Source organism: Myotis brandtii, unplaced genomic scaffold (genome assembly GCF_000412655.1).
Source record: "Myotis brandtii unplaced genomic scaffold, ASM41265v1 scaffold129, whole genome shotgun sequence".
Lineage (NCBI taxonomy): Eukaryota > Metazoa > Chordata > Mammalia > Chiroptera > Vespertilionidae > Myotis > Myotis brandtii.
Genome location: NW_005354551.1, coordinates 1,358,860 through 1,372,010, shown reverse-complemented (window position 1 = coordinate 1,372,010; position 13,151 = coordinate 1,358,860). Strand labels below are relative to the sequence as shown.

The window sequence follows — 13,151 nt, the reverse complement described above, 5'->3', positions numbered from 1 at the left end:
GATTCTTTTTATACAATTGGATATTATAGTAGTAAGTGCTAAAAATATATTCTCCCCTTTACGTTGCCCCAATAACACTTCTGGGAAGAATGTGTAGTGAGGGGAGAATATACCTCTTGAAGATTTCTGGTTTTACTCCTTCCTCTCTTCTTACCGTTACTAGACATCGACACATGTTTGCGTAAGCCACAGAGAAGCTGGGTTCATCAATAGCCTTCTCAAAGACCAGGTCAATGACTCCTTTCAGCCGCTCCTCTGTGTCAACAGTAAGTCCTGACACCTGCTTCATCAGTTGGTTGAACATCTGTGGTGTCAATTTATTTAAGATACTTCGAACTTTTCTAAAAAGTTCCTAGAAGGATCAAACACAGAAAAAGAGCATTAGAGTAACTGTGACAATATGATGCTTTCTGTAAGTATTAATATTGTTTATAATATATAAGTTCAACTTCTCAAATTATTGACAAGGATTGTGCAAGCATCGTAAAAATTAAATCCACCTATTTTAATAAACAGTAAAAAATCGTATAGCACATCATTTTCACTACTGATGAGAATTCTAGGAACTAATATGGTATATTCACATTTCACTGGTGGGAGTATCATCTGGTACATTTCTAAGGGCAATTTGTCAATATGTGCTAAAAGTTTAAAAACTGTGATATGTCCTTTTGAACAAGTAATTATACTTTTAGAAATCCATTCATTCTTAAAGATAGGTTAAAAAAAAGATTTTAGCCAAAATAATTTCTGTCAATACCCTATATAGTAAGTAGAAAATGTCCTAAAATAGGGATTTGTCTAAATTATGGTATAATATAAATTATAGTATAGAATACTAGGGTGGAAACTTTTAAAATGATGTTGTAGAAGCTCTTATTAAATTAAAAATAGAAGAGAACTTCCTTAACTAGAAAAAAAGGGCATCTATAACCTTACTTAATGGTGAAAAAAATGAATGCTTTCCCACTAACATTGAGAACAAGACAAAAATGTCGGTTCTCATAATTTCTATTCAAAATCATAATGGAAGTCCTAGATGGTGCAACAAAAAAAAGAGAACTACAACCCACACAAATTGTAAAGGAAGAAGTAAAACTCTCTCTTCACAATTGGTATCACTGTCTACATAATCACAAGGCATCTACAAAAAGAGATACTAGAATTAATGAGTCTAGGAAGGTTGTAGAGAATACAAGTCAATAGATAAATATCAATTATATTTCTATATATTAGCAATAAACTAGAAATTACATTTTTAAAAAGCACCATTTATAACAGCATCAAATACCATTAAAAATTTAATAATCTAACAAAATATCCATAGAAACTATATGATGAAAACTAGAGATTGCTGATGAAAGAAACCAAAAAGGACCTAAGTACAGTGGAACCACGGTTCCCGAACTTAATTCATTCTGGAAGGCTGTTTGAGAAGCAATTTGTTAAAAAAAACTAATCTTTTTCCCCCATTACAAATAATGTAAATTGAATTAACCTGTTCCAGACCCCCAAATGATTCCCTTTCTTATATACAGCACATATCTTATATACAGTACGACTAATGTACTGTTTAAACACTTCTTTTCTTAAATGTATTGAACCATTCCCTACTAGCCTTAAATGAATCACTTTTAGCATTCGGGCCAGGGATGTCTTTCAGGTCAGCATGTAGCATCTTTGCTTGTTCATACATCACTGCCTCAGAAATGGCTGTTACTGACTAAGTGCTTTTCGTTTATTCAAATCAACAACAGTTTTTCTACCTCTTCAATTGTCTGTGATCATTTTTTCTTTCACTCCCTTGGCCAATTCTTAATGGCCTCTTTATGTTTTAAAATTTGCTAAGTGTTGATTGTTGATTTTGCCAACAACAAAAGCATTCTCTCCTTTGTCTGTTGCCTGAGAAATGTTTTTTGTCATGCTGAGGTATCAGCTTGAAAGGGTAGTCAGTTTGAAAACTGAAGTTTGGTTTGACAATCAAGAGATTTTTTTCTGTGAACAACTTAGTCCAGAACCGAATTGTTTGAGATGGGAGACTTTGAGAAATGAGGATTGGCTGTAATTGGAGATCTATTCATGTATATTAGATCATGTTCATGTATAATAGAAGATTCACTATAGTTGTCAGTTTTCTTCAAAGTAACTTACAGATTTAATACAATCAGTTTAAAATTCCTAGTAGAGTTGTGCTATGTTGTTGTTTTTGTATAAATCAAGAAGCTGATTACAATTTGTATGGAAAGACAAAAATAAAGAGAATACCCTAAACAATTTGGAAAAACATAAAGTTCGAGGATTCAACCTGATTTCTATACTTATTACATAAACCTATTATACAAAGACAGTATAGTATTGGCCAGAGGACAGACACAAAGATCATTGGAACAGAATGAAATGTCTAGAAATAGATTCATACACATATAATGAATTGATTTAATTTTCAATAAAGGTGTAAAGGAAATTCAATGGAGAACAAATAGTCTTTTCAACAAATGGTACTGAAATAATATAGTGGTAGGAATGAAAGAGTTTTCTGAAAGGGGAGGCAATAATAAAACCACTGTTTTAACAAAAAAGACACAGAATAACAATTAGCAGAAGCATCAGTTTAACATAGGGTATACCTATGCCGAGAAGAATAAAAATTCTACAAAAGAGAGGGAATGAAGCAAAGATGCTCCTTATTTAGAAAATGTGTCAAGAAAAACAAGGCTGTATTGGCCCTAAAAAAGAAGTCTGTTTATTATCTAATGAATTTACTTATTCACTAAAGAAAACTAATTAATGATACCTAATAATAACTATTCTAATGTTTCTGAAATAAAAATTAATAATGGGGAGAACTCTGTTAACAGAGTAAAGGGAGGCAGATTATAAGTCAAGGCAAATAAACTATTCAGTAATCACAACACTGGGTAACAATCTCTCAAAACTTCATTTTTCCTCATTTGAAAAAAAAAAGACAATATCTATTCCCTGCTTCATCAGTTTGAAGAATCAAATGAAGTAAGGCAGTAATACGAGTGCCTTTACTAAAACAAGACATCTTCAATACTAAAGATCCAGCAGGCATTTTACCTAGCTTTTGTAAGTGAAGTAGGCTCCTTATCATTAAGCATTTCACAAGGGAACTTCAGGGAGGGATGTAGAAGATATTGAAAACAAACTGTTGAGAAGAAATGAAGGGGAGGTTAGGTAGTTGATGTCAATGAATCTGAAAAAGGATGCATGTACTTAAGAGACAAATGTCTGGGGCAATCACTAGAAAGATGAACAAAGGTAAGCAGCCAAACAGGGGTGACCGCATGGCTTTGTGATGAATCAGTTCATCTTAGCCCTCACTTTCTCTGAACAACTTTGTTGATTAGTTTATTTGATTAACAAGTATTTACCGAGTACCTACTGTGTATGATGTTCTCTGTTGGTGCTGAATCAAAATCAAGATTTATAAGGCACATCTTTGATCCCAGGAACATCATTACACTAAGTACCTATCTGAGCTCCAGGAACTATGCTAAGTTCTTTATATTACTTCATTTAATCTTCACAATGGCCCTATAAGGTAGGTAATGTTGTTATCTCCATTTCACAGTTGAAATTAAGACTAGCCTACCAGAACTTGCTTCTGTTTCCAAAGCTGGGCTTTTGACTGCTATACTAAACTATTGGTGATGAGAGGAAAGGTATATAAGGAATCAAGACACCGAAGAGTCACTATGGGACGCCTGGATCTGGTACAGGTGTAAAGTTCAAAACTCTAGTTTTGGCACCTAGAAGCAAAAACATCCAAAGGAGATAGTAGAGGTAGCCCAGGGATAGAAACTTGCATTGTGCATACAGCAAAAGATGGACCAGGCTTTATATTATTTGACATACAAAAAAATTTGTGTGGATTACAGGAATTCTTCAATTTACTCTAAGGACTTCTGACGACAAGGTATGCACGGAAAAATAAAAATAATTCAATTTTATTCCAAAAGACTCTAAAACAAGGTGGGTTTCTTAATATTAACTTATTAGAAATGAAGGTCTGACAAAGAGATATAAAACAATTTATTAACTAGATAGACTAGTACAGAGTAAACACCAAGAAACTAAAAACACATTTTTAATAAAATCAAATATGGATCTAGGCCTGAATGATAGAATTATATGATTGATGAACCCTTGAGATATAGTGTCTGTCTTGAAAAGCACACACAAAGCAATTTCAAGAGAAAATGGTTGTATCCAAATGGCTTTTAGAATAATGCTTACCTTATAATAGGAAAAAATTATAAAAAATCTTAAACTAAGATCTCTAAATATATTAATAGGGCAAGATGACAAGCTAAAACAATATTATTCTAATTCCAAAACAATGGTAGAATGTGTTTCTGTTCTCACCTGGGTTTTAATGTTCTCGGGATCCTCAGCTTGGCTGTCTCGTTTTTGAGTGGGCTTCCAGGCATTCTCTGCCTTTTTCAGGTGCACGTCTTCTTTCACAGGGACTGTTATAATCTTCCTGGGCTCTCTTCTCTGGCCAGGTTGAGATCTCCGTGGTCCAACATTCAATAACTAGGACAAGAATATTCTTTATTATATCTACACAGAGTACTTACAATTTACTGTCTCTGCTGTGCTGCTCAAGTCAAGCTGCTGATCACACAAACACTTCTAGATGCAAAGGTGAGTATTAGGCACTCAATTTAGATGTGATCTTTTTCTTGGGGGCAGTGGGGGGGTGGGGTAGGGAGAGGAGGGCTTACAACAGTATCAATGTAATGTTCTCCACCATTACAATTTTAGATCCTGAAGTCCTAAATGAAATAAAGTGAAGTAAAATTATATTCGATAAAGCTGTTGTTCCTCACCGAAAAAGACTACCCTTAACTGAAGCTCTATTTTTTACTCGTTGTAACTTGGAACTGGTCACTTTGAATAACTACAAAAATTCACATGCAGTAATAATCAGTTACAAACCTGCTTCAAAAACTGGATTTCTAAACTGGATTTTTAAGCTTCTCAGTTTAGGCCTCAGACCATGCCTTACTGTGTGAAATGCAAATACAACCTTATCACGAAATTCTCTATAGCAAAGACACCCAACTTCACTGCAGATGTTAATGGATCCCCATTAAATTTGCTGGGCCAGAATTACTAAAATAAGCCTTTCTTATATCATTAATAAGATCAAACTAAAATTGCTCCCTGAAAAAAAATGTTTTCCTATCTTTGTGAATTCTTTGTTCCTCCTAGAGTCCCACAATACTCATTCTGTTAAAACCAATATATGCTGGCATATGTAATACTTTCAACAATAAAGATTTTTAAGATTTTTAAACACACACACACACACACACACACACACACACACGTATATGCTACATCAAATGCTTGGAAATAATGTTGCAACATTAAATATTTGGGTTGATAGTAAGCCATGCTCCTACCAGATCTATTATACAATGAGAGCCTTTACATTTTCTAATATAGCATTCTCTAAATGCTGAGTAAATATTGCCATTAGATTTCAAGAGGGAAGAAAAAAAGCTGAACATAGCACGTGTAGATAAGAATCATATCTCAATACCTCAATACTGCCCTTTTGAATTCATATAAAGCTTCATGAAAGGAAGCAGTAACTTAAATGTCATGCTTTCTATAAAAAGACAGTTTCTAAGAGAGGCATGGTCTGAGGCCTAAACTGAGAAGCTTAAAATCCTTTAAACATCACTCATTCTCAGAATTACTCTTATATTTCACCATTTGCCCTAATTAGAAATGGCAGTATCAAGAATGTATCAGGTCCAGCTGGCATGGCTGAGTAGTTGAGCATTGAACTATGAATCAGAAGGTCAAGGTTCGATTCCTAGTCAGGGCACATGTCCAGTTTGTGGGTTCGATCCCCAGTGTGGGGCATGCAGGAGGCAGCCAAACAATGATTCTCTCTCATCATTGATATTTCTATCTCTCGCTCCCTCTCCCTTTTTCTCTGGGGGAAAAAAAAGTATCAGGATGAAAAGTTAGAATTTCTAGGCAATATATGCCAATTTGTCAAATATATCCAGCCAAGAACTCAGTACTAATGATATGATCTCAGACTATTTGGTAGACATTAAAAAAAACTAAGGTCAGATAAACCTAGAGGCAACAGGCATGGTATAACAAAAGAGAACTAAAGATCTTCAGACTAAAAAGTTATTGACAGGAAACAGTTGCTAAACCAGATAGTACTACTATAACAATTATTTATTATGGAAACTTTGATACTGATAGCCCAGAAAAAAGAGTTCTACTAACAAAATGCAGTGAACCAAATTCTGTTTGGTTTTATAATTTAGGTTATATTCTAGTGTTAATTCACTAGGGTTAATCTCTTTTTCAATGCTTAGATAAAGTTCAAATATACTATCACATCACAAGACATTTAATTTAATCCATGCATTTATTCATAAAAATTTGTCAAGGACAAGGTTTGCTGGGTATAATGAAAAGTTATTATATAAAAATCACGAAAGCATGATTTAGAGATACTATTTAAAAAATATATATTTTATTGATTTTTTACAGAGAGGAAGGAAGACGGATAGAGAATTAGAAACATCGATGAGAGAGAAACATCGATCAGCTGCCTCCTGCACACCCCCTACTGGGGATGTGCCCATGACCAAGGTACATGCCCTTGACAGGAATCGGACATGGGACCTTTCAGTCGGCAGGCCGATGCTCCATCCACTGAGCCAAACCGGTTAGGGCAAGAGATACAATTTTAATCACGTTTAGATAAAGTCAGAAACTGTCCATTTCCAAAAAATACTGTAAGCATCAATAATATGCCTTAGGATTTGAATCTAGAAAGTAACTTATGCCACATCTCTTTACTTGCCTCAAAACACATATGTGAATTTCAAAGGAGCAGCATAGAGGTATGAGCTATATTACTAAATAGGTAACAACAATGTTTCAAAGGAAAAAAAAGTTTTGAAAAGCTGTTAGTCCAGGATAAAAAAAGTTAAAATTAAAACCCATGGCAAGTGCCCAAGACAAATTTTAAAATTATGTTTCTATCTCTAGATAGAATTAATATACTGTTCACAAATATTTATCCAACTGTATTGAGTTCTTCAACAAATTTATTATACTTATAAATGCTTAACATGCTTAATTAATTACTCTCTAATTTTCTCATGTTTACACTCTGGGAATGAATTCACTGTCTGGAACATCAGTGCCTGGAAGGACTGTGGTGCAGTGCAGAAAAGCAGCAGATTAGAGACAAAAAAACTGTGGACTCTTGAGTCTAATTTCGTCACTTATGAGTTAAGTTACTGTGAGCAAGTCTCTTAACTTTGTTGAACTTAAGCTTTCTAATGTATTAAATGCTTGTCCTACCTACAAAAGTTACTATGAGAATCATGGAATGTAAAAGCACCTTAAAAACTAGGTATCATCATCAATACCAAAGAACAAAAATAACTTTAAAAAAAGTGATATGTAGATTGGTGTAATTACCTTTAAACATTTTGTGTCCTGCCAGACCAGTGTGGCTCAGTAGTTGAGCACTGACCTATGAACCAGGAGGTCAAGGTTTGATTCCCGGTCAGGGCAGAAGCACAGGCTGTGGGCTCAATCCCCAGTAGGGGGTGTGCAGGAGGCAGCCAATCAATCATTCTCTTTCATCATTGATGTTTCTATCTCTCTCTCCCTTTCCCTTCCTCTCTGAAATCAATAAAAAATAAAAAAAAACTATTTCATGTCTTTTTGTGTGTATGACAATTTAATACAAATTGTCAAATGTTTAGTATCCTTCAGAAGTTGCACCATATATAATGAATATTTATGAAAGACAAACAAAATCTAGGATCCAGTGCTAAGAATTATGAAGTGTACAGACAATCATGATTAATACTAGAAAAGGAACTTTAAGGCATAATGTGCTCAGTGTCCACAAATGTCACAACTAAAGGGAAGAGCCAAAATTTGGGGTTGATTAACTAGTAAGCCTCTTTTTTTTTTCAGGTGAGCAGGAAGTTTAAATTTTTACCCACTCTGATATATATTTTTAAAATACATTAAATAAGAAATTACATCCATCTGTTTTCAAATTTAATATATTGCTTTTATGTCATTCACAGACTATAATCTGAGACATCTCTGCTTACCTGGATAACCAAAGAAAATAAGACCAATATTCATCCTAGCAATTTTTAAAGGGAGACAATCAAATGTTCCTTTAAGAAGAGAGGAAAGCATGATACAAGCTCAGGAAAACATTGTCCCTACAATTTTAATAATAGCTCAGCTAATCTCAAAGTTAGTTGAAATGAATATGAATGACAAGTTACTAGTATAGGTCTATAGACCACTGCTCAATACATTTCTTTTGAGATACTCTGTGATGTTTGCCAACAGATTACTATTAAAATACCACAACCGCCAAGTAATTTGACTTTTAAAAGCACCTGGGTGCTTTCAATTGCTATGCAGTTTACTGTCCAACAAAGGACTTATATGTTGCCTGGTTAGTTTGGCTCAGTGGTTGAACTTCAACCCATGAACCAAGAGGTCACCGGTTCGATTCCCAGTCAGGGCACATGCCCGGGTTGTGGGCTCAATCCCTGGTGGGGGGCATGCAGGAGGCAGCTGATCCACGATGTTTCTATCTATCTATCCCTCTCCCTTCCTCTCTCTCTATAGAAATCAATAAAAACATTTTTAAAAAGACCATTGTGTTGGAAAATTATATGTAACTGCATCTGACATATTAAAACAACTGCTATGTAATAAAAATATTTAGTAACAAGTCTGTTGCAGAAAAATTTATACTAAGAGTTATGGGTATTTAAACCATACTATGAAGCATACCTAGCAGATATTAAGATTTTGGGATAGTAATTATTTATAATCCAATTTGGAAGCTGGCAAAATGACTAGAGGTATAGAACCAATAAACTATGAAGAGTATGGCTGTTGCTTTTTTTTCAAACAGCATTATTGATTGTTCCTTTATATGTTAGATATAATAGCCTATGAAATTCCCATCTGTACCTAAGCCAATATATCAAAGGAAGCTGGACAAATTAAATGGAGAATATTTGTTAGCTATGGGAGATGTGGAAGAATAATTACCTGCCTTAAAGCAATAGATTTCTTTTGAGATAACTGTGATGTCTGCCAACAGATTACTATTAAAATACCACAACCACCAAGTAATTTGTCTTTTAAAAGGACCTGGGCGCCCAGCCGGTGTGGCTCAGTAGTTGAGCATCATGGTTTAATTCCTGGTCAGGGCACATGTCCACGTTGTGGGCTCGATCCCCAGTGTGGGGCATGCAGGAGGCAGTAGATCAGTGATTTTATCTCATCACTGATATTTCTATCTCTCTCTCCCTCTTCCTTCCTCTCTGAAATCAATAATTTAAAAAAGAAAAAAAAAGCAATAGTTTGCAATTTCGCTTTAAAATTAGCTTGTGCCAGATGACAAAGCCATTTAAAGAAGTGAATTAAACAATTAAAGCTGACCTTTTTGGAGACACTACAAATTCTTGATGATGGCTTATTTCCAGTCATATTACTTTGTATTCATCAAATAACACATTTACCTGATATATGTAGGCATATAGATTAGTGGGCAAACATACATTGTGATGGTTAATTTTAAAATTAATTTTCTAATTTCAATATTTTAAAAGAGATATAGCTTATTCTCAATTCACAATATTTTCTTTTTGTTATACCTAATTAGCAGACAATAGCAACTTGGTAATGAAAGAGAAGAATACACTAGAAGAGATGTGGCAATACCTTTTGCAAGTAACATATGAGCAAAATTGAGCAATATGACAACCACAGATGCTGTTACCCAGAGATTAATCAAAATGACATCATTATTTCAAATGTTTGAGAAGCACAGATATAAATCAAAACAAAAACAAACGCTGACAGAAATATAAATTTAAACCACCAAAAAGGAAAATAATGCTGAAAAATAAAGTATAACATGGTTTCTAGAAAAGAAAGCTGCTTTCTAAGACTTTCTGGCGAGGCAATTAAAATTCTATAAAAATTTTATCTTACCATTTAGAGTATATACAGTTTAAGTTTCAAACCTGTGTGAGAACAGAGTATTATACACACAGAGGTCTTTACATGGTGTTGCTCAATAAAAAATATGCTTTAAAGTAAGGAGATTTTCTGTTTTTACAAAGCCTCCATCACAGTGTATGCATTTAAATATTTTCAATCAGGCTGCTGGCAAACAATCAAATAATTCAAATACCTACAAAGTGACATTTGTTTTCAGACGGTGTAGTCTTATTTCCAAGCAGGTTTCAAAAGTTGCCATTACAGAAATAAAAAGGTGATGGGGAAATAAAAAGTGTCACCTTACATAAAAATATTTTTACAAACATAAAATAGTATTAAAACAGGGTGATCTGCAAAGGTACACCAGACCCTAGCATCTCCAGAACTTGAAGTGCTCTCAAGCCATTCCAACTTGGGAAAAAAGAGGCATTCACATCATTGGCAACTTTCCCCCATGCTTTCTGCAAGTCTACAAAGCATGGAGCAGGCTGAGCCTGCCAAACCCTGCACAGGGCAGTGCCCCAGCATAACTCCATTGGTGATGCCACTTCCACCGCTGAAGAGCCTGCCACTAGGGGGTGTAAAGGCAATCTGCAGTTGACTAACACTGCACTCTTTTGTGTGTGTTATTTGTTCATATTTTCACTTCATGAGCTATAGTAAGTGAGAAATCAAAACACAAAATATTATAACATCATAAGCTATTGTTAAAAAAACCAAAAATAAAAACAAGGATTCAGCGCACCCCTAGAGGCAGGCTCTTCAGGGGTGGGTGCGACATCGCCAGTGGAGTGCAAGTTGGGGCTTTGCTCTGTTCCAGAATTGGCAATCCATGCCTGCTCTGCACTTTGCAAATCTGTAGAAACAAGGACAAAGAATGACCATTAGCTGAAAGTCATCAGAGATCTCTACTATATCAGGACACCTCAGAACAAAATAGGAATCATACTCAAGGTTGGCTCTATTTTTTAACCCATTTGCAGGTCATTTCAACTGGGGGTGAAATATATATACATATACATAAAACTTAAGGCCAAATTAATGTAGACCAGCTTTTTTTAAGTAAAAACGACTCAAGTGTATTCTTAATTTACTTTAATATTAGTTTGGAAAGGATAGTCTTCACCTCTTCTACTCTTCTTCCTGCTTAAAGGAATCAATGAATAAAAGCTGCGCTCTTGGCTTTGGACAAGATGGCATAGCATAAGTCTTTGACAGTTTCTAATTGGGTTGTAGGAAACTTGCACTTACAGATACACCTCTTCCACCAGGGCTTTGCCTTCCAAAATCTGCAAAGGCTGGAGTAAAATCTGGTCCTCGAGGCAAAACCCGAGGGTCTAGAGTTCGCAATTTGGGTTGGTTGATCTGCATGAAGAAGCAAAGGAAAGCTTAACACAAGTTCCAGAGCATCTGCTACCACAAAGACAAAAAAACTTAGACTGAAGAGTTATGTCAGCTGAAATGGTAACCACTGGCATCCTTAAACCAGCAAAAGTCCAATCTGAACCTGGATAGCTTCTTCTGGGCAAGCCTTAGAGCCCTTCAGGCAACAGTGGTTTTCTGATGCCCTGGAATTCCAAACGAGGCTAGACAGTCATTTAACTAGTCAAGACCAGTAGAATGACAAAGACAAACTATTTTGAGATCCTATAACTAGGGTCAAATTTTAGGGTTTTCCCCCAGCATATTCAGGACATCAGACCAATCTGCCTATGAGAATCCTGCTATTGATCATTTTTATTTTGTTTTTGATGCTGTTGATTTATGACTAGAACAGCCTGTATTCTGAATGGACAATAAGTGACAAAAGGAGATTATGTTTCACGTGTGATAACATTTAAAATCTCACTTTGTCTTGCCAATCGAAGTTACCTGGCTTTGTATAGGCAAAGAATATGACTATAGACTCAGCAAAGCTAAGTAGCTCAGCGAGAAATCAACAAAAGATGGGCCAAGGTCAGAAACAGTTAAGGTAGGAAGACAGGAAGGAATATTTTCTAAGAGAATAATCTAATTCAGTGGATATAACAATTGCCCTCTGAAGCAGCCTTAAATTAGCACTGCCAATCAATCACTCAACTGTCCTCACGTAAGTACCAGAGAGAAAAGACTTAGATAGCAATAGAAATAAGAAGACCTGTTACTATCAGAGTAAAATAATACGAATAATGTCTGGATAAGCCGCTACTAGAAACCTGTCTTTTTTAATCTTCACCTGAGGAGTGAAGATTTTTTTCTACTGATTTTTCAGAGAGTAGAAGAGCGGGTGGAGGAAGAGGAGAGGGAAGGGGGCAGGGAGGGGGGGTAGAGAGAGAGAGAGACTAGTTGCCTCCAGCATCCCAGGTATGTGCCCATGCCTGGGAATCGAATCGCAACCTTCCCTTGTGCAGGCCGATGCTCTAACCACCACTGAGCAATGCCAACCAGGGTTAGAAATCTTAGTAAGAGGAGGATCTCAATCTATAAGATATTTACCCTCTACTTTGATTAGGGATTAATAGTTCCTCTTCAAAGCAAAAATATTTCAAGCTTCATCACCAGCACTGGTTCATCACTGATTTACAGGAATACTTGGGCAGGTAAACATCTGACTTCACTCTTTTAAATTTAATAAACATCCTATATAATAAAAGCCTAATATGCTAAGTGTCCAGTCCTCCGTACAACCAATCAAAGCGTAATATGCTAATGATATGCTAAGGCCTCTCAACCACTATGATGTGCACTGACCACCAGGGGGCACACAGTTGACCGGTCAACCAGTCGCTATGACCTGCACTGACCACCAGGGGACAGATGCTTCAACCAGTAGATTAGCTTGCTGCTAGGGTCTGGCCAATTGGGACTGAGCAAGGAGCAGGCCTAAGCCGTCAGTCAGACATCCCCCAAGGGCTCCAGGACTGCGAGAGGGTGCAGGCTGGGCTGAGTGCACGAATTTCGTGCATCAAGCCTCTAGTACAAAATAAACACTGACTGTACTAATTTTCTGTATGCACCATTAAGGTCAGATGTGAAGATAAAGGATGCCTATTTATATGCAGAGGATTAGACTAATCATTACAAGAATCTATTGGGGGAAT

The 13,151-nt window shown here is 35.8% G+C and overlaps 1 protein-coding gene across 7 annotated transcripts in view; it reads right to left on the bottom strand.

Annotated features, from left to right (window-relative positions):
* Nucleotides 1–13,151, bottom strand: part of EIF4G3 (eukaryotic translation initiation factor 4 gamma, 3) — a 280,669-nt gene that overhangs the window by 58,627 nt on the left and 208,891 nt on the right. For 4 of the 7 annotated variants that reach the window (XM_014534341.1, XM_014534335.1, XM_014534336.1 and 1 more), the window contains 4 exons: nucleotides 11,323–11,436; nucleotides 10,817–10,927; nucleotides 4,390–4,560; nucleotides 155–352 (listed from right to left, as the gene is read on the bottom strand). In XM_014534341.1, coding sequence (XP_014389827.1) covers nucleotides 155–352; nucleotides 4,390–4,560; nucleotides 10,817–10,927; nucleotides 11,323–11,436 — 594 coding nt within the window. The remainder of the gene's footprint in view (nucleotides 1–154; nucleotides 353–4,389; nucleotides 4,561–10,816; nucleotides 10,928–11,322; nucleotides 11,437–13,151) is intronic. The other 3 variants (XM_014534338.1, XM_014534339.1, XM_014534340.1) reach the window with 1 other exon arrangement.